The sequence below is a fragment of the Mustelus asterias genome, unplaced genomic scaffold, assembly GCF_964213995.1.
Source record: "Mustelus asterias unplaced genomic scaffold, sMusAst1.hap1.1 HAP1_SCAFFOLD_2476, whole genome shotgun sequence".
Lineage (NCBI taxonomy): Eukaryota > Metazoa > Chordata > Chondrichthyes > Carcharhiniformes > Triakidae > Mustelus > Mustelus asterias.
The window spans coordinates 1-25,431 of NW_027592421.1; the positions used below are offsets into that span (position 1 = coordinate 1).

At 48.9% G+C, this 25,431-nt stretch overlaps 1 protein-coding gene across 5 annotated transcripts in view; it reads right to left on the reverse strand.

Annotated features, from left to right (window-relative positions):
* Positions 1-10,569: 10,569 nt before the first annotated feature.
* LOC144489725 (pleckstrin homology domain-containing family A member 7-like) overlaps positions 10,570-25,431 on the reverse strand; it is a 40,322-nt gene continuing 25,460 nt past the window's right edge. For 3 of the 5 annotated variants that reach the window (XM_078207579.1, XM_078207578.1, XM_078207577.1), the window contains 9 exons: positions 24,671-24,769; positions 20,995-21,103; positions 19,401-19,525; positions 18,988-19,167; positions 17,591-17,749; positions 16,536-16,796; positions 15,780-15,910; positions 13,284-13,414; positions 10,576-12,161 (listed from right to left, as the gene is read on the reverse strand). In XM_078207579.1, the coding sequence (XP_078063705.1) occupies positions 11,611-12,161; positions 13,284-13,414; positions 15,780-15,910; positions 16,536-16,796; positions 17,591-17,749; positions 18,988-19,167; positions 19,401-19,525; positions 20,995-21,103; positions 24,671-24,769 (1,746 nt within the window). In that variant the 3' untranslated portion in view covers positions 10,576-11,610. Of the gene's footprint in view, positions 12,162-13,283; positions 13,415-15,779; positions 15,911-16,535; positions 16,797-17,590; positions 17,750-18,987; positions 19,168-19,400; positions 19,526-20,994; positions 21,104-24,670; positions 24,770-25,431 lie in introns of all 5 variants that reach the window. The other 2 variants (XM_078207582.1, XM_078207581.1) reach the window with 2 other exon arrangements.

Sequence of the window (25,431 nt, forward strand, 5' to 3'; positions counted from 1 at the left end):
CCCGGGGAATTCCGCCTGGAATCAATGCCTGCTGCAAACTCTGCAAATTCCCAAATGCACAGCTGGTATTCAGCAACATCTGGAAATCCCCAAATCTCAGCAATGCAGAAACTCTGCAGCAACTCTCAGCATTCCTGCAGCAGCTCAGCAGCAACTCAGCATTCCTGCAGCAACTCTCAGCATCCCTGCAGCAACTCTCAGCATTCCTGCAGCAACTCTCAGCATTCCTGCAGCAACTCAGCATTCCTGCAGCAGGGTCGCCTTTCTGCTGTTTCCAGTCTACCAGCTTTGAGTTTTTAAAAATCCTTCACTTTGCTGAATGCTCCACCCCCGGGAACAGGCCATTCAGCCCATTCATAGGGGGATAGGATTTGCTGAGTTCAGGGAGTTTGAGATGTGGGAGAATGTGGGAATTATTCCCAGGTAACAAGGCATGGATGAGAGTGTCAGGAGCTGATGGGCTGAGGATGAAGAGCAGGGATATGATTTGATTTGATTTATTATTGCCATATGTATTAGCATACAGTGAAAAGTATTATTTCTTGCGCGCTATACAGACAAAGCATACCATTCATAGAGAAGGAAACAAGAGAGTGCAAAATGTACTGTTACAGTCATAGCTAGGGTGTAGAGAAAGACCAACTTAATGCAAGGTAGGTCCATTCAAAAGTCTGACAGCAGCAGGGAAGAAGCTGTTCTTGAGTTGGTTGGTACGTGACCTCAGACTTTTGTATCTTTTTCCTGAAGGAAGAAGGTGGAAGAGAGTATGTCCGGGGTGCGTGGAGTTCTTAATTATGCTGGCTGCTTTGCCGAGGCAGCGGGAAGTGTAGACAGAGTCAATGGATCCAGTCGCAGAGGGAGGTGCCAAGGTCCAGGCCACGGAGTTTGGAGTTGAGTTTTGTGGGCATAATAGTGTTGAAGTCTGAGCTGTAGTCAATAAATAGGAATCTAACGTAGATGTCCTTGTTATCTAGGTGTTCCAGGGTTGAGTGCAGGGCCAGGGAAATGGCGTTTGCTGTGGACCTGTTGCGGCGGTAGGCAAACTGTAGTGGATCCAGGTAGTCCGGGAGGCTGGAATTGATTCGTGCCATGATTAACCTTTCAAAGCATTTCATAATGATGGATGTCAGAGCCAGTGGCCAATAGTCATTAAGGCACGCTGCTTGGTTTTTCTTAGGTACCGGGATGATGGTCGTCTTCTTGAAGCAGATAGGGACCTCAGATTGGAAATAAGCGGGAATTGTGGGAATATGTGGGATCCAATGTGACTCCCAGGTTGTGAAAAAAGAGACTCAGTGAGGCTGTTGTCAGAGGAGGAATGGAGTTGGTTGCTAGGGAGCAGAGTTTGGAGTGGGAACTCAGTTCCAGTCTCCCGGATATCTGGTTGGAGGAGATTGCCATTCGCCCTGTATTGGGTGTCAGAAAGCAATCTGATGATTTCACAATACTGAAGCAGGTTAATAGGGAAGGAAATCTGCCGTTCTTACTGGGTCTGGCCTACATATGACTCTAGACCCAAAGCAATGGCCCAAATCTTCCAGTCTCTGGGTAGGCAGAGACTGGATATGGAATTGAAATGTGTACCATACCCTATGGAAGGCATGGCCTGCGGAATCCTGTGGGAAGAGCGCAGAGAGATCCACCTTCCAAATTCCCCTGCTCCGCTGGACTCCGCAATCGTCGCTAACTTAGAGTGAAAGTCACAGACTCTGGGCACTGGGACATATTTACCTGAACAGTTACCCAGGTGGCACAGCAGTTAACACCGCTGCCTCACAGCGCCAGGGACCCAGGTTCGATTCCCGGCTTGGGACACTGTCTATGCGGAGTCTGCACATTCTCCCCGTGTCTGCGTGGGTTTCCTCCGGGTGCTCCAGTTTCCTCCCACAGTCTGAAAGACGTGCTGGTTAGATGGATTGGCCATGGGAAATGTATGGGGTTATGGGTATAGGGCGGTAGAGAGGACCTGGTAAGATACTCTGTCAAGAGTCAGTGCAGACTCGATGGGCCGAATGGCCTCTTCTGCACTGTGTGAAATGTTAGACAGATTAAAGCCTCATCAACCATCCAGGTAACTGCATAACTGACTATGTCCATTAACCAATCCCCCGAATCTACCTCCAAGCCAACCCAACTACCCATTCAACCTGACCCAACTACTCTCCTGAGCCACTCAACTCCTCGCCCCACACTCGCCCAACTCTCCCCAGACCCAATTAGCACCTCTCCACTTCCTGACCCTACACATTAACTAACACTCAAACTTAAACTGACCAGAGAGGAGTTGATGCTGTAGAAAGGGGGGAATGTCGCCCCCCCATCCTTGCTGCATTCTGATGGAGCTCCCGGAGGGAGCCGGAACTCTATTTTCTGGGGAAGTTGGGCTGGGAAGGCCACAGAAGAAACTTGAAGCAGGGATGAGTCGGGGGAATTATTGCTCGGAGCATCAATCTGATGATGATTAGACCATTTGACATATGAGCAGAATTAGGCCACTCGGCCCATTGTGTCTGCTCCGCCATTCAATCATGGCTGATATTTTTCTCATCCCCATTCTCCTGCCTTTTCCCCATAACCCCTGATCCCCTTATTAATCAAGAACCTATCTATCTGTCTTAAAGACACTCAATGACCTGGCCTCCACAACCTTTTGTGGCAAAGAGTTCCACAGATTCACCACTCTCTGGCTGAACAAATTCCTCCTCATCTGTTTTAAAGGATCATCCCTTTACCCTGAGGTTGTGCCCTCTGGTTCTAGTTTTTCCTACTAGTGGAAACATCCTCTCCACGTCCACTCTATCCAGGCCTCACAGTATCCTGTAAGTTTCAATGAGATCCCCCCTCATCTTTCTAAACTCCAACAAGTACAGACCCAGAGTCCTCAACCATTCCTCAGAAGACAAGCCACTTGTCGGAAGATTCAGGCTGTTGTGGTTGCCTCAACTGCTCTCGGAAATCGCTTATCAAGCCGCTCAGATGTCCAAAACCGCTGCGGAAAAGTCGAATGGACTGCAGCCATCCTAAAGGTGGCTCGCCACCACCTTCTGAAGGGTGGTTAGGGATGGGCAATAAATGCCTGCAATGCCCTGCTCACTTCCCATCCCAGTTTAATATCCCACCCAGTCTAATCCCACTCTCCTGCTTACTCTGCAGAACCTTCAATATCCCGCCCAGTCCAATTCCCTTGATCCCATTCACACTGTTTCCCCGATTGGTGTTATTTGGAAATTTAATGTGTGACTCCATTTCCTATTGGATAGAAATGGGACAACTGTAGGAAGTATCAGCAATCGTTCCCTTGGAGCCAGTTTGATCATTCCCTTCGGGACATGAAAGTCTTTAATGTGTCAGCTTCAAAGCCTCTCCTGGAAATAACTCGACATGTTAACACAAAAGCGGACAGTTACAGGCAGAACATCTGGGACAGGAACACACGCAGATTCCTCCTGAGGTCATAACCTGGCTGAAATGCTGAATCCTCAGCCACTCACAGCCAGTCACATCAGCACAAATTTGATCATTAGTTTCTCCTTCTAATATTCAATCCCAAATATTTGTCCAGCTTTCATTTAACCAAGTTAATTCATTCACCTTTAACTAGTTCACAATGTCTGTTCCACGGACCTGTTAATCTGTGGGAGAACAATTTATGATCTTGAGACTTTGTTTCAAGTTCAATGATGTTGTGTGCGTCTCTGCTGATTTTAGCCTGTTTATGTTTCGAGAAAATGTGGTGTGAGATTTCAAAACATAGAACTAGAAAGGAAATTCACCTCCAGACACAAAGATCTAGGAACTGATTTTAGTCTGGGATTGGTTCAGCACTCCTCAAAGGGCGAGCTGTATAAATGTAGCCCTTTCTTTAAGTTAAAGCTTTGTCCTAAGAACTAAAGAATCCCTACAGTGCAGAAAGAGGCTATTCGGCCCAACGGGTCTGCACAGACTCTCTGAAAGAGCATTTACCCAGCCCTACCCCTCCAACCCCATGCATTTAGCACGGCCAATCCACCTAACCCACACATCTTTGGATTGTGGGAGGAAACCGGAGCACCCGGAGGAAACCCACGCAGACACGGGGAGAATGTACAAACTCCACGCAGACAGTGACCCAAGCCGGGAATTGAACCCGGGTTCCCGGCGCTGTGAGTGCAGCAGCGCGAACCACTGTGCCACTGCTGTGTGCAGTTTATAAAAACACTTGCTGAAATGTTCAGAATGACTCTTAAATCTAGCGGCTCCTATGTTGGTCCTATGTTGTATACCTGTCACTTTGCTGTGCTATCTGTTGGTGGGTTAAGTGGAACACCTTGTAAGGTAGCAGGAGTGCTAGGTTACCTGATACTAGGGTGTCACGGTGGCACAGTGGTTAGCACTGCTGCCACACAGCGCCAGGGACCTGGGTTTGATTCCTGGCTTGGGTCACTGTCTGTGTGGAATCTGCATGTTCTCCCCGTGTCTGCGTGGGTTTCCTCCGGGTGCTCCGGTTTCCTCCCACAGTCTGAAAGACGTGCTGGTAAGGGTGCATTGACCGTGCTAAATTCTCCCTCAGTGTACCCGAACAGGTGCCAGAGTGTGGCGACTAGGGGATTTTCACAGTAACTTCATTGCAGTGTTAATGTAAACCTACTTGTGTCACTAATAATAGAAACTAGAAACAGGAGGAGGCCATTCGGCCCTTCGAGCCTGCTCTGCCATTCATTATGATCATGGCTGATCATCAAATTCCCCCCATATCCCTCGATCCCTTTAGCCCCAAGAGCTATGTCTAATTTCTTCTTGAAATCACACAATGTTTCAGCCTCAACTACTTTCTGTGGTTTAACTTTAAAAAAACAGTTTCTGGGCTAATATTGAGGTCCGGTTCCTTTCACGGTTGGTACTTTGCCCAAGTGGTCATTCTTCATGCTTGAGTCGAGATGGTTGCTATCTGTACAGTTTAACCAAGACATTTACTATTGACCTTAATCAATGAATCATGGAATAATACAGCACCAAAGAAAGCCAGGTGGCCAGTTGTGCCTGTTCAAGCTGTTTGAAAGCACTAACTGATATTTAGCACACGCTGCTCTTTCCTCATAGATCTGTATGTTTTTCTACTTCAAGTATTTGTCCAATTCCCTTGCAGATGCTTTTTATTGTCTCTGCCTCCGCTGTTTGAAAAAAAAGCGTCTGAACTGGTTTAATAACTGCCCTAAATTAATCTTCTGGCTAATCCACTCAGGGATCTTGTTTTTGCCTTCCTTAGATCTGAAGGATTTTCCAATTTCCACCAGCAATTTGTAATCCAGAAAAATTACCAGCAATTTGTGTTAGCTTTAACTTTAACCCAGCTTTAGCTGGGTGGCACGGTAGCACAGTGGTTAGCACTGCTGCTTCACAGCTCCAGCGACCTGGGTTCGATTCCCGGCTTGGGTCACTGTCTGTGTGGAGTTTGCACATTCTCCCCATGTCTGTGTGGGTTTCCTCTGGGTGCTCCGGTTTCCTCCCACAGTCCAAAGATGTGCGGGTTAGGTTGATTGGCCATGCTAAAAATTACCCCTTAATGTCCTGAGATGCGTAGGTTAGGGGGATTAGCGGGTAAATATGTAGGGATATGGGGGTAGGGCCTGGGTGGGATTGTGGTCGGTGCAGACTCGATGGGCCAAATGGCCTCCTTCTGCACTGTAGGGTTTCTATGTTTAAGAACAACATTTAAGGTTAATATTCTCCAAATCTCCCATGCTTACCTTAACTCCCAAACAGAGGGCAAAATGGCACTCTGTTCACAGATGCTTTCCAGCAGGAATCATTGGATTGTAGTGGGAAAGCTGTCAGCAGAGAGTTTTCCCAGTTAATACTTTCCCCTCAACTATTCTCACCAAAGGCTAGCTCACCTGCTCAGTACCTCATTGCTCTTTGGGGGATCTTATTCTGTGCAAAAGATGAAAGTAGCATCATACTTCAGGGTTATTGTATGTGAACCTCTTTCTGTGTCAAGAGTGAGTCAGAGGGACTGGAGCAGTGATAATAGCTGGGTGTGTTTGTCAGATTTGAGTGTTCAGTTCCATTCCACAAGGCCTGATATTTAAGCAGCAGTGGTGGTCTACAGCAGGGCTTGAATAACATCCATGCTTGTGCTGGTTAATGACAGATAGCATTGCAGCCAGCTAGGCAATGACCATTTTGTACAAGAGAAAGTTCAGCCATTTCCTCTTAACCTTGAACAACACCACAAGCCCAAGATCTGCAGCAGTACATGATGCAGGCCAACAATGACCTACTTGGCACCTGGGAATAGGCAATAAATAGCACATTTTCAGTCTTCTACATCCCGAGAACAAATTTATTTAACACAAGACTGAGTAAACTTAAGGATTCAAATAAGTAACTCTCAAGAAGTTTAGAGTGCTTCAGTGATTGGTTACAATGTGATAATTTCACTTTTGTAAAGATTTCAGTGTGTTCAGAATGGTTCTAATTTCCATCAACTCAAATATAGAAAGCATTAAATGCATATGCAGCAATGATAGAATCCCTACAGTGCAGAAGGAGGCCATTTGGGCCATCAAGTCTACACTAACAACAATCCCTCTCTATCCCTGTAACCTCACGTATTTACCCTGTTAGTCTCCCCCTGACACTATGGGGCAATTTAGCATGGCCAATCCACCTAACCCGCACATCTTTGGAGTGTGGGAGGAAACCGGAGCACCCGGAGGAAACCCACACAGACACGGGGAGAACGTACAAACTCCACACAATCACCCGAGGCCAGAATTGAACCTGGGTCCCTGGCGCTGTGAGGCAGCAGTGCTAACCACTGTGCCACCCTGCAATGGCAGAGGACACTTTAGTCATTTGTATCATCATATGGATGACCTTTTAAATCATATGACACTGGACATTTCCCGTCTCAAGTTCTCCATTTTGCTGTTCTCAAGATGGATCTGAGTGAAGACTCCATTCCAGAGTCCCGCCCATCACAGAATCGAGCATTTCCCCTTGGGCACCAACACTGGAGTTCATTCCATCTTTCTGTGTCTGGAGGGGACAGAGGCCTGGTGTATCCCAACAGGAAAAGGGGACTGAATGGGTGGCCTGGCTGGACTCGACGCCACAGGAAGACTAGCCACCTTCCTCACTCCTCCTTCAGGGAGTGGGATGCCCAAGGACAGCTGAGAATATTATACAATGGTCGGGCTGGTATGTCCAAAAGCAACCACATGAGAAGCAGTCGTGTAAATTCTCTCAGTGTGATGGGATAATAAGAACATAAGAACTAGGAGCAGGAGTAGGCCATCTGGCCCCTCAAGCCTGCTCCACCATTCAATAAGATCATGGCTGATCTTTTTGTGGACTCAGCTCCACTTACCCTCCCGCTCACCATAACCCTTAATTCCTTTACTGTTCAAAAATTTATCTATCCTTGCCTTAAAAACATTCAATGAGGTAGCCTCAACTGCTTCACTGGGCAGGGAATTCCAAAAATTCACAACCCTTTGTGTGAAGAAGTTCCTCCTCAACTCAGTCCTAAATCTGCTTCCCCTTATTTTGAGGCTATGCCCCCTACTTCTAGTTTCACCCGCCAGTGGAAACAACTTCCCTACTTCTATCTTTACTATTCCCTTCATAGTCTTATATGTTTCTATAAGATCTCCCCTTATTCTTCTGAATTCCAATGAGTGTAGCCCCAGTCTACTCAGTCTCTCCTCATAAGCCAACCCTCTCAACTCCGGAATAAACCTAATGAATCTCCTCTGCACCCCCTCCAGTGCCAGTATATCCTTTCTCAAGTAAGGAGACCAAAACTGTACACAGTACTCCAGGTGTGGCCTCACCAGCACCTTATACAGCTGCAACATAACCTCGCTGTTTTTAAACTCCGTCCCTCTAGCAATAAAGGAGAAAATTCCATTTGCCTTCTTAATTACCTGCTGCACCTGCAAACCAACTCCTTGAGATTCCTGCACAAGGACACCCATGTCCCTCTGCACAGCAGCATGCTGCAATTTTTTATCTTTAAATAATAGTCCATTTAGCTGTTATTCCTACCAAAATGGATGACCTCACATTTACCAACATTGTACTCCATCTGCCAGACCCTCACCCACTCACTTAGACTATCTATATCCCTTTGCAGACTTTCAGCGTCCTCTGCACACTTTGCTCTTCCACCCAGCTTAGTGTCATCTGCGAATTTTGATACACTACACTTGGTCCCCAACTCCAAATCATCTATGTAAATCGTAAACAATTGCAGTCCCAACACTGATCCCTGAGGCACACCACTAGTCACTGATCGCCAACCGGAAAAACACCCATTTACCCCCACTCTTTGCTTTCTGTTAGTTAACCAATCCTCTATCCATGCTAATACATTACCTGTAACACCGTGCACCTTTATCTTATGTAGCAGTCTTTGAAGCGGCACCTTGTCAAATGCCTTCTGGAAATCCAGATACACCACATCCACAGGTTCCCCATAGTGCAGTGGACAATCTCTAACCCATAACATCTAACACAAACTCTGCTATCAACCTCTACCCCAAAGAGAATAATGGCAGCTTTATTAACGCATGTTTAGAAGTTCCTCTCTGTGAAACCACTTCACAGCTTCTCTGCAGAAATCACATCACATCCACTAATGATCTTTCTCACACTCCTCCATGTGATTCTTTGCTGTTCTGCGCCACATCCTTATTCAAAAAACTATCTCCATCAGCCTGACTCTCACTCGCCACCTGCACAAAGAACAAAATCTTTTTGACCACCTCCCCCGGCCTGTCCGTCACCTCCCTCTGCCCATTAACCACCCATCCACCAACCACCCCCGGCCCATTGACCACCTCCTCGGCCCGTCCACCACCTCTCACCCATTGACCACCTCCCCATCCATCCACCACCTCTGCTGCCCATCCACCACCTCCCCCCACCCATTGACCACCTCCTCACACATCAACCACCCCCTACTCATCCACCAACCCCACCCCGGCCCATTGACCACCTCCCCCGGCCTGTCCACCCCTTGTAACTAATGTCTGATGCGTTAAAGACCTGCCGATGGGCGCTAATGATCTGAAACAAAAACATTTCTACAATATAAACTCCCCCGCCAGATATTTCTAAGTTCCTCCATCTACAAGATGCTTTTGCAGCAACTTAGAAACATAGAAGAAACATAGAAAAACTACAGCACAAAACAGGCCCTTCGGCCCCACAGGTTGTGCCGAACATATCCCTACCTTTTAGGCCTACCTATAACCCTCTATCCCATTAAGTCCCATGTACTCATCCAGGAGTCTCTTAAAAAACCCTATTGAGTTTGCCTCCACTACCACTGACGGCAGCCGATTCCACTCGCCCACCACCCTCTGTGTGAAAAACGTCCCCCTAACATTTCCCCTGTACCTACCCCCCAGCACCCTAAACCTGTGTCCTCTCATAGCAGCCATTTCCACCCTGGGAAAAAGCCTCTGAGAGTCCACCCGATCTATGCCTCTCAACATCTTATATATCTCTATTAGGTCTCCTCTCATCCTACGTCTCTCCAAGGAGAAAAGACCGAGCTCCCTCAGCCTATCCTCATAAGGCATGCCACTTAATCCAGGCAACATCCTTGTAAATCTCCTCTGCACCCTTTCAATCTTTTCCACATCCTTCCTGTAATGAGGCGACCAGAACTGAGCACAGTATTCCAAATGGGGTCTGACGGGGGTCTTATATAGCTGCATCATTATCCCCGGACTCCCAAACTCAATCCCTCGATTGATAAAGGCCAGCACACCATACGCCTTCTTAACCACCTCCTCCACCTACGGGGCTGATTTTAGAGTCCTATGGACCCGGACCCAAAGGTCCTTCTGATCCTCTACCGTACTAAGAGTCTTTCCCTTTATATTGTACTCCTTCATCCCATTCGACCTGCCAAAATGGACCACTACGCATTTATCTGGGTTGAAGTCCATCTGCCACTTCTCCGCCCAGTCTTGCATCGTATCTATGTCCCTCTGTAACTTCTGACATCCCTACTTGTCACGGTTTCTTCGACAGTGCCTCCCGAACCCGGGCACCTACCCTCCTGGGCACCTGAATAGAAACAGCAGCAGCTACAAGTTCCAGTCTGACTCGGAGATACATCACTGTTCCTTCATCAGCGCTGGTTTAAGAGCTCCACTTTCTTCAGGGCAAAAAGGGATTGCCAGCAATGTCCCACCCCAGGAAACCTTCCTTTTAAACATTGCTGCTTCAATCGGGATTCTCCAGCCTTCACATCACAATCAAACTCTTGGTTTAATTTCACTCCACGTAAACTCCACAAGCTGCATCTCACTTTCGATTCAGCACCTTCCAGCTTTCTGTTTTCCAATCAGAACCACTGCGCCCGTTTCCCCGACAGCAGCTGTCAATAATGGTTAAACTCCACAATTTACACCTCCACTAGACACTTGTTCCATTGCCATCTCCTTTATCCTTTCATCATCATCCCTTTAATCTCTGCTACCTCCTCCCCAACCCTATCAAAACCATCCTCCCCCTGTCCCTGCCTCTGTATTTGCTTAAAATATTTATTGTTTCTGGAGGCAGATCATTGTCTTGAGAAGTTAACTTTTACTAATTTAGCTCAATCTGTGTTTGCTGTTAATTACTATTGAGATAGATGATATGCACAGATACTAATTACCTTTTACATTTTAGTTTAGTGCAATTTATTAAGCTTAGTGAAAATTAGTTCTGAATTTGGCTAGTTCTGCACGGAGGGCCCAGGGATCACTGAGGGTGCGGAGGGGTGCTGGGGATGTGTGGGGGTCATGATGTGGAGATGCCGGCGTTGGACTGGGGTAAACACAGTAAGATCTTACGATGTGTGGGGGTTCAGGGACAAGCTACAGGCTTCTAACCCTCGCACACCCAGCCAGCACAGGCCAGGCCAGAGTTGACAGGTCAGTGCCCAGTGTCTGGGGAGCAGGACGGTCAGTGCTAACCCAGTGCAGCAATCAACTCGATTCCTGTAGATTTCTTCCACACGGAATGGGTCACAGCCAGACCGGGAGCTCAGGATGTGAGGATGGGGATCGGGTGGAATCTCCAATCCAATACTTCAATTCGTCAACATTTAAAAATGGAATTTCCTGGAACCACAAAACAATTTTGTGAATTAACAAACCGTTATTCTGGAACTCCTCCCCCTTTTCTGTAACTGTTCTATTTTACAGTGAACACATCAGTAATCTCTTTCCCAGGTGTGGATTATCCCAGTGTTAATGCTGTCAGTGATGTGTAACATTAGAAAGTGGTTAGTAACAGTGTTGAAATGTCTGGGTTCAGCCCATCCCTAAATCTTCCAGTTTTAAACATCGCCGTCACTGGGTGAGTGAAGTCGCTGATTTCCGATCGCCGCTCACTCTGGCCTCTCCGGCAGTCTATCATGTTGTTCAAATGTTGCTTTGACCAAGTTTGTCATCGGATTCAGATCCCAAACCGACCATCTGCAAATGAAGAGCGTCCCCACTGCCTCCGTGCTGGTGATTTGATGGGTCTGGAGGTGTCAGGGACAATCCCCCCCCCCGCCCCACCCCTGGCCAATGCTCCGTGGCCCTGTTCCATTTTCAGGCACAGTCTGGTTCTTCTCAGCTACTCCTGAGGCAGCTTTAGATTTGTGTAATCTTCCACAACAATGAAGCTAACATTACCGAGAGCTCTTCCTGTTGGACTCATTCCCTCCATCTCCTCTGCTGAGTCCAGATTGGGGGAGTCCTTCTGTTCCCCCAGTTTGAGATTGGCTGGTTCGATCTCCAGTGTTAAACTTTGATTGGTGGGGATGTTTTCCTTTGTTAAATATTGATTGGTTCTTTCCCTTTGGTTATTTTGCCCTGAACATGGATTGGTTGATTGGTGATGAGATCCTGAACATGGATTGGTTGATTGGTGATGAGATCCTGAACATGGATTGGTTGATTGGTGATGAGATCCTGAACATGGATTGGTTGATTCATGATGAGATCCTGAACATGGATTGGTTGATTGGTGATGAGATCCTGAACATGGATTGGTTGATGCTTTGTGGTGTTGGAAATTGAAGACCAGTCCATGTTTCTGTGGGGTGGATTGAGACATGGTGTCGTTCTGTATATTCTGATTGTCCATCAGCTCCTCCTGTTTCTGCAACTCGGCTAAAGCTTTAGCTAAAAGGAAAATAAGAAAATCAGACATCACATTAATGTTGAATCCAAAACCAAACACTGAACGATAATGAAACTGCAACATCCCTCTGCCTCACATCTAACAGCGCACACAAACTGACTGACTGTCAGAGCATATCAGAGAACACTCAGTGTTAGACGGGATTCACAGGGAGGTCAGACAGGGACAAGGATGACAGTTTCCCTCTTCTGAAGGACATTTGAAAATTTGCATGTTGTGAATTAGGTGGCATTCGGTGAGTTTCAGAGAGCCAGCAGTGACAGGATGACTGAATGGCCTCCATCATTGCAATGATCCTTGAAGAATAATGTCTTTTCCAGGTGTCAGACACAGATCCCGAACACAGTCCCAGTCAGTAAGAAAGCGCCTCAGTATCTTAAACATGCCTCACCTGTACAGTGTAGAGGGAGCTTTACTCTGTATCTAACCCCGTGCTGTACCTGTCCTGGGAGTGTTTGATTTTGACAGTGTAGAGGGAGCTTTACTCTGTATCTAACCCCGTGCTGTACCTGTCCTGGGAGTGTTTGATGGGGACAGTGTCGAGGGAGCTTTACTCTGTGTCTAACCCCGTGCTATACCTGTTCTGGGAGTGTTTGATGGGGTCAGTGTAGAGAGGGAGCTTTACTCTGTGTCTAACCCCATGCTGTACCTGTCCTGGGAGTGTTTGATGGGGTCAGTGTAGAGAGGGAGCTTTACTCTGTGTCTAACCCCGTGCTATACCTGTTGTGGGAGTGTTTGATGGGTTTAGTGTAGAGAGAGCTTTACTCTGTATCTAACCCCGTGCTGTACGTGTCCTGGGAGTGTTTGATGGGGGACAGTGTAGAGGGAGCTTTACTCTGTATCTAACCCCGTGCTGTACCTGTCCTGGGAGTGTTTGATGGGGACAGTGTAGAGGGAGCTTTACTCTGTATCTAACCCCGTGCTGGACCTGTCCTGGGAGTGTTTGATGGGGGACAGCGTAGAGGGAGCTTTACTCTGTATCTAACCCTGTGCTGTACCTGTCCTGGGAGTTTAAGTTCGCATCTTAATGAGCAGTGTGTCCATGGTGATGGGGTTGGATGCAGGTTAGCAGAGAGCAGTGGATCTGGCTGTGTGTCTTTTACCTGCCAGCAGCTTGCTGCGCTGCGATGCTTCATTAGCCAGTGTGTATGAGAGATTAATAATCCGCTCCCTCTCTCTGTCTCCCAGCTGCATGGAACGGTCGCAAGGGGCCCAGCTCCCAGCTACATCAGGACTAAAATTACAAAGAAATAGATATTTACTTTATGGCAACTTGTATCGAGAAAGGGCAGTCTTGGAGAACCCAGGCACAACTAGAATTGGGGAGCGAGGCGTAACGGGGAGGCTAATCAATGCTTCCTACAACAAACAGGGACCGAAACCCCCCGAACCCAAATAATAACAGAAACCCACCCTGAACCCCGATAATAACAGAAACTCCCCCTGAACCCCGATAATAACAGAAACTCCCCCTGAACCCCGATAATAACAGAAACTCCCCCTGAACCCCGATAATAACAGAAACTCACCCTGAACTCCGATAATAACAGAAACTCACCCTGAACCCCAATAATAACAGAAACTCACCCTGAACCCCAATAATAACAGAAACCCACCCTGAACCCCGATAATAACAGAAACTCACCCGGAACCCCAATAATAACAGAAACCCACCCTGAACCCCAATAATAACAGAAACTCACCCTGAACCCCAATAATAACAGAAACCCACCCTGAACCCCAATAATAACAGAAACTTGCCCTGAACCCCAATAATAACAGAAACCCACCCTGAACCCCGATAATAACAGAAACTCACCCTGAACCCCGATAATAACATAAACTCACCCCGAACCCCAATAATAACAGAAACCCCCCGAACCCCAATAATAACAGAAACTCACCCTGAACCCCAATAATAACAGAAACCCCCCGAACCCCAATAATAACAGAAACTCACCCTGAACACCGATAATAACAGAAACCCAACCCTGAACCCCGATAATAACAGAAACCCCCCGAACCCCAATAATAACAGAAACCCCCCCCAAACCCCAATAATAACAGAAACCCCCGAACCCCAATAATAACAGAAACCCACCCTGAACCCCAATAATAACAGAAACCCCCCGAACCCCAATAATAACAGAAACTCACCCTGAACCCCAATAATAACAGAAACCCACCCTGAACCCCGATAATAACAGAAACCCACCCTGAACACCGACAATAACAGAAACCCACCCTGAACCCCAATAATAACAGAAACCCACCCTGAACCCCGATAATAACAGAAACCCACCCTGAACCCCGATAATAACAGAAACCCACCCTGAACCCCGATAATAACAGAAACTCACCCTGAACCCCAATAATAACAGAAACCCCCGAACCCCAATAATAACAGAAACTCCCCGAAGCCCAATAATAACAGAAACCCACCCTGAACCCCGATAATAACAGAAACTCACCCTGAACCCCGATAATAACAGAAACCCACCCTGAACCCCGATAATAACAGAAACTCACCCCGAACCCCAATAATAACAGAAACCCAACCCTGAACCCCAATAATAACAGAAACTCACCCCGAACCCCAATAATAACAGAAACCCCCCGAACCCCAATAATAACAGAAACCCACCCTGAACCCCGATAATAACAGAAACCCCCCGAACCCCAATAATAACAGAAACCCACCCTGAACCCCGATAATAACAGAAACCCACCCTGAACCCCGATAATAACTGGTACAGAACCACCCCTCACCCCCAATGCCAATAACGTGAACTGTTTTGGGGGTGTGATGTTCCAGAGGGACTGCTTTGGAAACCCCTCTAATCACAGGAGCTAAGGAAGCGGCTGTTAGTTTTACAGTCTGGGGGTGCAGCGTGGGGGGAGCAGCGTGGGGGTGCAGCGTGGGGTACAGGGCTGACACACAGGGGTTTGTGCAGTGACTCAATGAATGAATTTGAAGGTGAGAAGGTTGTGATGGTGGGTGTCGTCTGGAGGCCAGATTAAAGTTTGAATTTTCCTTCAGGTTAGAGGAAAATTGGTGTTTGTTCCAGCAGCGATCGCACTGCAAAGAAACCCAGAAACAAGGAACTAGAGTCAGTCTGAAGCAGCGGTTACAAAGATATCTGAAGGCTGGTTTTGTGAAGCTAGACATGGGAGCGGATTCCGGGTTGTACAGTCATACAAACAGACATACATACACACAAGCACAGGAACATACATACATACAAACATACAAGCACACAAACATACATATGAACAAACAAACACAAACATACAGGTTCGGAGCAGGAGTTGTCCTGATTAGTGAGGGTCACACATTGTCAAACAACTCCTTAATATTTGGGCACAATCACTCAATGTTCTTTCGCAGCCATTACTGACCCGGGTTTTCCTCTTTCCAGTTCAGAGATTCAATGATAACTTTCAAAAGGAAATTAGATAAATTCTTCAAAAGGAGAAATTTGTAGGGTAATGGGAAAACAGCATAGAATGGAAATGATTGGATCGCTCTCTCATGGAGCCAGCACAGGGACAATGGGCCAAATAGCCTCCTCCTGTGTTGCATGATTGAGATTCCTCACCTGGCCTTTGCAATCATGGTTTTAATTTTCTCCACTGTTCTTTGCTTCTCCTGCAGCTGCTCTGCGCTGAGAGGAGCCTCAGAATCCGCCTCAATATATCGCGTGGTAATGACAACTTTACTGGGTCGACACTGGAAATGAAGTAACTCGTTATAACAACCAGTCCAAAACCACCCAGTCCAAAACCACCCAGTCCAAAATCACCCAGTCCAAAACCACCCAGTCCAAAACCACCCAGTCCAAAATCACCCAGTCCAAAACCACCCAGTCCAAAACCACCCAGTCCAAAATCACCCAGTCCAAAATCACCCAGTCCAAAACCACCCAGTCCAAAATTTTCACATTCTAACTCTCACGCATTCCCATCACTCTCTCCCTCTCTTTATCACTCTCTCTTCGACTCATAACTCATTCTCCCAATCTCTCACGTGCTTTCTCCTTCCACTCTTAACCCTCTCCCAGTCCACCCGTGGCCAGGGGTCGAGTTTTGTAAAGTGGTCTTTCTGTTATTGTTGACGATGTTCTGTGGCACACACTTCCCCCAGTACCTAATGGAGAATGGCATCCACAGGTCCATAACTGTGTACACAACCCAAAAACCCCAGTGTCAATCTTAACCCACTTAGCCGGGGTTCCCACCCTAACTATGACCACTGCCTCCTGCTGGTGACTGCATGTTTCACGTGAAGGCAGCATCTTGGGAAGGAGCTGCAGAAAATGGGCCTATCACCAACATATTCTCACTTGTTTTCTTACCGTGCGATTACGTTCGTGGCTTTCTGCTGTCTCTGGTGCTGAGATCTTTGTCACCAATTTACTCAACGCAGTCACATTTGGATCTCCACCTGGCCCAGGTGCGGGTGTTGGTTTTGTGGGGGCAGTTGGGGAGTTTCCCGGTCTGGTCCGAGAGGGCATCACACTGGCAGTGAGATGGGCACCTGTTGAATGGCTGGTCACTGGTCTGTTGGTCAGGAGACTGGCAGAGTTCAGTCTTGGTGCCCCTGTCAACGTTCCTCTCTGACAAGTCAACAAACAGAGTCTGAATGTGAATCTTACCCACTCCTTCTACCTGAATGTGAATCTTACCCACTCCTTCTACCAACTCAAACTCCAGCTCACTGACCTCGCTCTGGATTAAGAAAATCCAAACCGAGTGAGACACACACACTGGTCATTCCCGTAAATCAGACAAACACCCAACCATTAAAATATCTCCCAGGATTGGCAGAGAATAGCTATGAGAAGGTGAATTAAGCTGTGACAGCCGGCTTGGATAATCGCTCATAGAGTCAGAGAGGTTTACAGCATGGAAACTGGCCCTTCGGCCCAACTTGTCCATGCCGCCCCTTTTTTTAACCACTAAGCTAATCCCAATTGCCCGCATTTGGCCCATATCCCTCTATACCCATTTTTAAAAGACAAAATTGTACCCGCTTCTACTACTGCCTCTGGCAGCTTGTTCCAGACACTCACCACCCTCTGTGTGAAAAAATTGTCCCTCAGAACCCTTGAACAATATGGTTATTTCAGCAATCACATAATCTAACATACAAGCTGTCCTAGTGAATGTTTTGACACTTCTCAAATTCAGACTTTCTTAGAAAAATATACCACATTAGTTTTACAAGTGTCTCATAAAATCGTGTACAAGCCTCAGCCACTGAGAACAGGAGGAAGCGGAGAAAGATGCAGTTTTAATTTTTATTTGCCCACTAACTATTCCAGATTGAATAGAGAGAGTGTCAGTGTGGAATGGAGACAGGCATTGCAATCATCCTGATCCGGACAGGGTTAATCAAAGCCAGACTCACCATGATTGGTGACACGGCCACACTTCTCTGGGACACGAGACCCACCCGAGGTCTCTCGTGGAGATGTCCTTCCCGATGTCGCTTCATTCTTTCCATCTGCTCTTCAGCACTCATCTTTCCTTTCCTGCCAACCCCTCCAGCACTCACTGAATGTTGGCCCTGGCGACACAGAGGCAACAAGACAGAGTATCACACACACCTCACACTTTGATCTCTCTTCCAATGACTCATAAGAACTAGGAGCAGGAGTAGGCCATCTGGCCCCTCGAGCCTGCTCCGCCATTCAATAAGATCATGGCTGATCTTTTCGTGGACTCAGCTCCACTTACCCGCCCGCTCACCATAACCCTTAATTCCTTTACTGTTCAAAAATTTATCTATCCTTGCCTTAAAAACATTCAATGAGGTAGCCTCAACTGCTTCACTGGGCAGGGAATTCCACAGATTCACAGCCCTTTGTGTGAAGAAGTTCCTCCTCAACTCAGTCCTAAATCTGCTTCCCCTTATTTTGAGGCTATGCCCCCTAGTTCTAGTTTCACCCGCCAGTGGAAACAACTTCCCTGCTTCTATCTTATCTATTCTCTTCATAATCTTAAATGTTTCTATAAGATCTCCCCTCATTCTTCTGAATTCCAATGAGTGTAGCCCCAGTCTACTCAGTCTCTCCTCATAATCCAACCCTCTCAACTCCGGAATCAACCTAGTGAATCTCCTCTGCAACCCCTCCAGTGCCAGTATATCCTTTCTCAAGACTCTCTGTCCTTTCATCCCATTATTCCATTGTCGAGTCTGCGATGAACTTCCCACAAGATGAATAATGAAATAAATCCAGTGGAAAAGCGGGGAGTTCCCAGTCGAGGGAGAGTGTAAAATCGGGAAGGAATTTGATGGAGTGGATGAAAAGATTTTGGTTTCATTGGCAGGAGGGTGGGTGGCCAGGAGACACAGAATCATAGAATCCTACAGTGCAGAAAGAGGCTATTCGGCCCATCGAGTCGGCATCAACCAGAATCCTACCCTGGCCCTATTCCTGAAACTCCATATATTTACCCTGCTAATCCCCTGACACTAAAGGTCAATTTAGCATTGCTAATCCACATAACCCGCACATCTTTAGACTGTGGGAGGAAACCGGAGCACCCGGAGGAAACCCACGCAGACATGGGGAGAATGTGCAGGCTCCACACAGACAGTGATCCGAGGCCGGGAATCAAACCCGGGTCCCTGGCGCTGTGAGGTAGCAGGGCTAACCACTGTGCCAACGTGCTGCCCAGATTTAAGATGAATGGGTATTTGTAAACACAGCAAGTTGTTGTGATCTGGAAGGTGCTGCTTGGGGGGGCGTTGGAAGCAGATTCACTGAGATTCTCAGCGGGGATTTGGGGAGGTTCAGATACCTTGTGGTTTGCACTTGTCACTGGATTGCTATGGACACCGTCGCTCTGTCGCTGTGCGTGTTTCTGCTCCGGGGGGGTTGCGGGAGATTCGGGTTCAGTGTCAGAATGTTCCGGGGGGTTCTGCTCTCTCTCAGGCCAGGCGTGGGGGAGGGGCGGCCGGCTGGGGGCGGTTTCCGCAACCTGGAGGGTCAAAAATAACAAGGAGACCAGTTAAACAGAACAACCCCCACCCCCAACCCCAGCCTCACAGCCCACCCCCCCCCACCGACTCCTCATCCCCCCACCCTCCCCCACCCCTTCCTCACCCCCCACCCTCCCTCCCCCAACCCCAACCCTCCCTCCCCCAGCCCCCACCATCACCGTCAACCCTCCCCCCTCCTCACACTCCACCCCACCACCGTGGTGTTACTCACCTCTCCCCGGGGCAGCGGCTGGGTGCAGGTTGGAGACGGCAGTGGGGACAAGCCGAATGGAGTTTGCTGGGAGTCACTCTGACACTCCGAGGGAAGATCGAGACCTGGGGAGACTGTAAACATTGCTGAAGGTGGGGAGGGAAAATCCCAGAACACGGGTTAAAGCAGGAGAAAGACAGCATTCCAGAACATTCCCCAGCACACGGGTAGGAATAATAAAAAACAGCAACCGCAGGAAAAGTACACAGCAGTGAACAGTCAAACTAACGTCATAGATTCAACAGAATCAGGTCCTGGATTGGACTCTATATCCATGTGGACACCATGAGGCATGGATTCTATAGGGTAGAATAAATCATTCATATGGATTCTATCGGGCATGAATATTACCTGGTATCAATCAATGGAGTTAATGTGTGTGGAACCCGTACCCCAGTGAGAGTCAGTGTGTGTGGAACCCGTACCCCAGTGAGAGTCAGTGTGTGTGGAACCCGTACCCCAGTGAGAGTCAGTGTGTGTGGGACCTGTACCCCAGTGAGAGTCAGTGTGTGTGGAACCCGTACCCCAGTGAGAGTCAGTGTGTGTGGAACCCGTACCCCAGTGAGAGTCAGTGTGTGTGGAACCTGTACCCCAGTGAGAGTCAGTGTGTGTGGAACCCGTACCCCAGTGAGAGTCAGTGTGAGTGGGACCCGTACCCCAGTGAGAGTCAGTGTGTGTGGGACCCGTACCCCAGTGAGAGTCAGTGTGTGTGGAACCCGGACCCAAGTGAGAGTCAGTGTGTGTGGAACCCGTACCCCAGTGAGAGTCAGTGTGTGTGGAACCTGCACCCCAGTGAGAGTCAGTGTGTGTGGAACCCGTACCCCAGTGAGAGTCAGTGTGTGTGGGACCCATGCCCCAGTGAGAGTCAGTGTGTGTGGAACCTGTACCCCAGTGAGAGTCAGTGTGTGTGGAACCCGTACCCCAGTGAGAGTCAGTGTGTGTGGAACCTGTACCCCAGTGAGAATCAGTGTGTGTGGAACCCGTACCCCAGTGAGAGTCAGTGTGTGTGGAACCTGTACCCCAGTGAGAGTCAGTGTGTGTGGAACCCGTACCCCGGTGAGAATCAGTGTGTGTGGAACCTGTACCCCAGTGAGAGTCAGTGTGTGTGGAACCCGTACCCCGGTGAGAATCAGTGTGTGTGGAACCCGTACCCCGATGAGAATTGTATCATGGACATAGCAGCGATGGTCAGAGACATGAAGTGTCAGTGTCAGACTGGGTGTCAGTTTCTAAGTAGCCTGTGTCCAGTTCAGTCTTTGCCTGAATGGAAATGTGTCGGCGCATTGCTTCCATTCAGTCTGGGTGTGAGTCTGGCTCGGGGTGGTCAGTGTCTGGTCAGTTCCTGGTCAGTCTGGGTCTGGGTGGTCAGTTTTCTGTCCGGGTCTGGGTCAGGTTTCTGTCTGTCTGGCTCGGGGTCTGGGTCAGGTTTCTGTCTGTCTGGCTCGGGGTCTGGGTCAGGTTTCTGTCTGTCTGGCTCGGGGTCTGGGTCAGGTTTCTGTCTGTCTGGCCAGTCTATCGCTGGCAGGGTCTGTCTTCCAGGCTGCCAGTTGCTTACCCGATTGGTGAGTTGATCCTATTGCTGATTGGAAGCTCTTTCTGTTGCTGCTCAAACCCAGCATCACATCCTCGATCATCCAGAGATCACGCTGGGCCTCTCCACGCTCCTGATTGGTCAAAGGCAACATTGTGGAAATGGCGCAGTTACTGAATGACCAATCACAACATAGCACAGCTGGAAGATTCTTAGATGTGATCACTCTAATCTGGGCAGCTTCACTGGATTGGCTGTGGTAAATGTGTGGGGTCATTGGGATAGGGCAGAGGGAAGAGCCTGTGTGAGATGCTCTTTCGGAGAGTCAGTGCAGACTCGATGGGCCGAATGGCCTCTTTCTGCACTGTGAGGATTTGATGGTTCTATGATGCAAAGAGCCTTAACGATACCTCGTCATTCTAATCCTCCAATCACACTCCCAATTTCAACCCTCCAATCACACTCCCAATTTCAACCCTCCAATCACACTCCCAATTTCAATCCTCCAATCACACTCCTAATTTCAATCCTCCAATCACACTCCCAATTTCAATCCTCCAATCACACTCCCAATTTCAATCCTCCAATCATGTTTCTCTGTTAAATTTATTGGTCAAATTTACCCAGTTTAATCAGCCAATCACATCCTGAGACCTAATCACACTGGGGTCAAAATCCTGGAACTCCTTCCCTAACAGCACTGTGGGTGTACCTACACCACGTGGACTGCAGCGATTCAAGGCAGCAGCTCACCACCACCTTCCCAAGGGGCAATTAGGGATGGGCAATAAATGCTGGTATAGCCAATGATGCCCTCACCCTGTAAACAAATCAGAAAATCTCTGGTAACCTGGTGACATGATGCATGTGTGTCTGTGACGATGAGTGTGGCTATATGTGTGTGTGTGTCTGTGTGTGTGAGATGGGGGGGGTATGTGTATGTGTGTGGGGATATATATGTGTGGGTGTGTCTATGTGTGTGCGAGACAGGGGGTATATGTGTGTGTGTCTGTGTGTGTGAGACGGGGGGTATATGTGTGTGTGTGTGTGAGATGGGGGGTATATGTGTGTGTGTCTGTGTGTGTGAGATGGGGGGGGGTATGTGTGGATATATATGTGTGGGTGTGTGTATGTGTGTGTGAGACGGGGGGTATATGTGTGTGTGTCTGTGTGTGTGAGACGGGGGGGTATGTGTATGTGTGTGGGGATATATATGTGTGGGTGTGTGTATGTGTGTGAGAGACGGGGGGTATATGGGTGTGTGTGGGTATATGTGTGGGTGTGGGTATGTGTGTGAGAGACGGGGGGTATATGGGTGTGTGTGGGTATGTGTGTGGGTGTGGGTATGTGTGTGAGAGACGGGGGGTATATGGGTGTGTGTCTGTGGGTATATGTGTGGGTGTGTGTATGTGTGTGAGATGGGGGGTATATGGATGTGTGTCTGTGGGTATATGTGTGGGTGTGTGTCTGTGTGTGTGAGATGGGAGGGGGGGGGGGGTATGTGTGAGAATGTCTCCTTTGTGGAGATATTTATGCAGAGAAACACCTTTGACCATAAGCCCATCAGGCTGTGGTCTGTGTCACATCCTCCAGGCCCTGTGAGGAAAGGAGATGACGGATTGGTCGAAGGTTCCCTGAGGAGATTATCAGAATCATTTGGCAAAATTGCAACTTGTCAAAACTTTCAAACAAGCAACAAGAGCGGGCCGTCTGCTGGTGGGAAGTGCTTTCCCGATCGGTTCCCAATGTACGCTGAGAGTCTCAGTGTGACAGCACACTGCCCCGGGGCAGAAATCATCAGCGACCTTCTTGTGGAATGTGTCTGTGCAAAGAAGGTTTGGAGAGAGATATCGAGTTCATCCCGAGCAGCTCCGGGACGCCTAGACTCTGTGTCTACGGGCTGCTCCCAGGGATGGGGGCTCTGTGTCTACGGGCTGTTCCCAGGGACGGGGACTCTGTGTCTACGGGCTGTTCCCAGGGACGGGGACTCTGTGTCTACGGGCTGTTCCCAGGGACGGGGACTCTGTGTCTATGGGCTGTTCCCAGGGACGGGGACTCTGTGTCTACGGGCTGTTCCCAGGGACGGGGACTCTGTGTCTACGGGCTGTTCCCAGGGATGGGGACTCTGTGTCTACAGGCTGTTCCCAGGGACGGGGACTCTGTGTCTACGGGCTGTTCCCAGGGATGGGGACTCTGTGTCTACGGGCTGTTCCCAGGGACGGGGACTCTGTGTCTACGGGCTGTTCCCAGGGACGGGGACTCTGTGTCTACGGGCTGTTCCCAGGGACGGGGACTCTGTGTCTACGGGCTGTTCCCAGGGACGGGGACTCTGTGTTCTATGGGCTGTTCCCAGGGACGGGGACTCTGTGTCTACAGGCTGTTCCCAGGGAGGGGGACTCTGTGTCTACGGGCTGTTCCCAGGGACGGGGACTCTGTGTTCTATGGGCTGTTCCCAGGGACGGGGACTCTGTGTCTACAGGCTGTTCCCAGGGACGGGGACTCTGTGTCTACGGTCTGTTCCCAGGGGCAGGGACTCTGTGTCTACGGGCTGTTCCCAGGGACGGGGACTCTGTGTCTACGGGCTGTTCCCAGGGATGGGGACTCTGTGCTCTATGGGTTGTTCCCAGGGACGGGGACTCTGTGTCTACGGGCTGTTCCCAGGGACGGGGACTCTGTGTTCTATGGGTTGTTCCCAGGGACGGGGACTCTGTGTCTACAGGCTGTTCCCAGGGACGGGGACTCTGTGTCTACGGGCTGTTCCGAGGGACGGGGACTCTGTGTCTATGGGCTGTTCCCAGGGGCAGGGACTCTGTGCTCTACGGGCTGTTCCCAGGGGCAGGGACTCTGTGCTCTACGGGCTGTTCCCAGGGACGCACACCGAGACAAACATCAATTTGGTGAAAGACGCTCTTTGGACTACCCAAAGCTTGTTGGTCTTCCAGTGCAAGGAGTCGTTCCCGACAAAGCGTTGCAGACTGACACATTCCAAAGCCCAGGATGAAGTGCTGAGGGATGTATTAAGGCCTGGGGCAGCCATTGCAGAACCATAGAACCCCTACAGTGCAGAAAGAGGCCATTCGGCCCATCGAGTCTGCACCGACCACAATCCCACCCAGGCCCTATCCCCGTATCCCTACATATTTACCTGCTAATCCCTCTAACCCTCATATTTTACCCGCTAATCCCTCTAATCTACGCATCCCATGACACTAAGGGGCAATTTAGCTTGGCCAATCAACCTAAACCGCACATCTTTGGACTGTGGGAGGAAACCGGAGCACCCGGAGGAAACCCACGCAGACACGAGGAGAATGTGCAAACTCCGCACAGACAGTGCAATGGGGGAAGGTCGCTGTATCAGGCCTACCTCCCGCAGTGCATCAGGGAAACTGTGAAGTCTCTTGGCTGAGATCGATGCCATGGAATGAACATTGTAAATATCACGGACAATCGCACCAGATAGAGTATCGGGAAAGAACTGGAACTGGATTACATTTCAGTAATGTTCAACTTAAACTGTGTGGAATGTCACATTGTAATGTTTTATTAGTTAATGTATTTTTGGGGAAAAAACATGTGTGAGGGTGTGCGTGAGGGTGAGCGTGTGAGGATCTGTGTGAGGGTGAGTGTGTGGGTCTGTGTGTGGGAGTGTGTGATTAGGATGGTCAGACCAGTGGAAGAAGCCAGTTATACAAGGTACCTGTGGAGACCCACAGCTGGTGAGCAGCTCTCGATTGGACCGGGATCTCTGCAGCTCAGTCTCCAAGAATTCATATTCGCTCCAGGATTGTTGTAATTCCTGTTCCAGAACAGAAATAAGCTTCAGTATTTAAATTAGAGACTGGGTCGGACAGGAGGATGAGGTTTCAGGAAGAGGCTGACATGTCCTGCTGCTGATCTGGGTGTCAGCTACACGGATTTGGAGAAGAGATTTGATGAAGTCTCACCGGGAATGTTAAACTGGAGGCGCAGAAAGTTCCAGGGAGCTGGCACACCGGGGAAGAGGTCGCTTCAAGAGTCAGAGGGTCGGGAATATTCGGGGCTGATTTTCCTCCCTGACTCACTGAGGAAAGGAGTGAGGGAGGGAGTGATTAAGGGAGGGAGTGATGGGGCGAGTGAGGGAATGAGGGAGGGAGCGAAGAAGGGAGCGAGGGAATGAGGGAGTGGTGGAGCGAGGGAATGAGGGAGCGAGGGAGGGAGTGAGAGAATGAGGGAGGGAGTGATGGAGGGAAGGAGTGATGAAGCGAGGGAGGGAGCAAGCGAGTGAGGGAGGGGAGCTGGGTTGCAGTTTCCGAGAGGTTGGGGTGGGTTTTGTGCTGGAACTCTCCTCAGGGTCTCCAGGAGAGAGTTTGGTGAATCCGGAGGAACCACAAGTTACCGACCACAATCCTAATTCCCAATGATGAACCATGCACTGACATTGCCTTGAATTTAATTACACGACACAGGACCACACCGTGG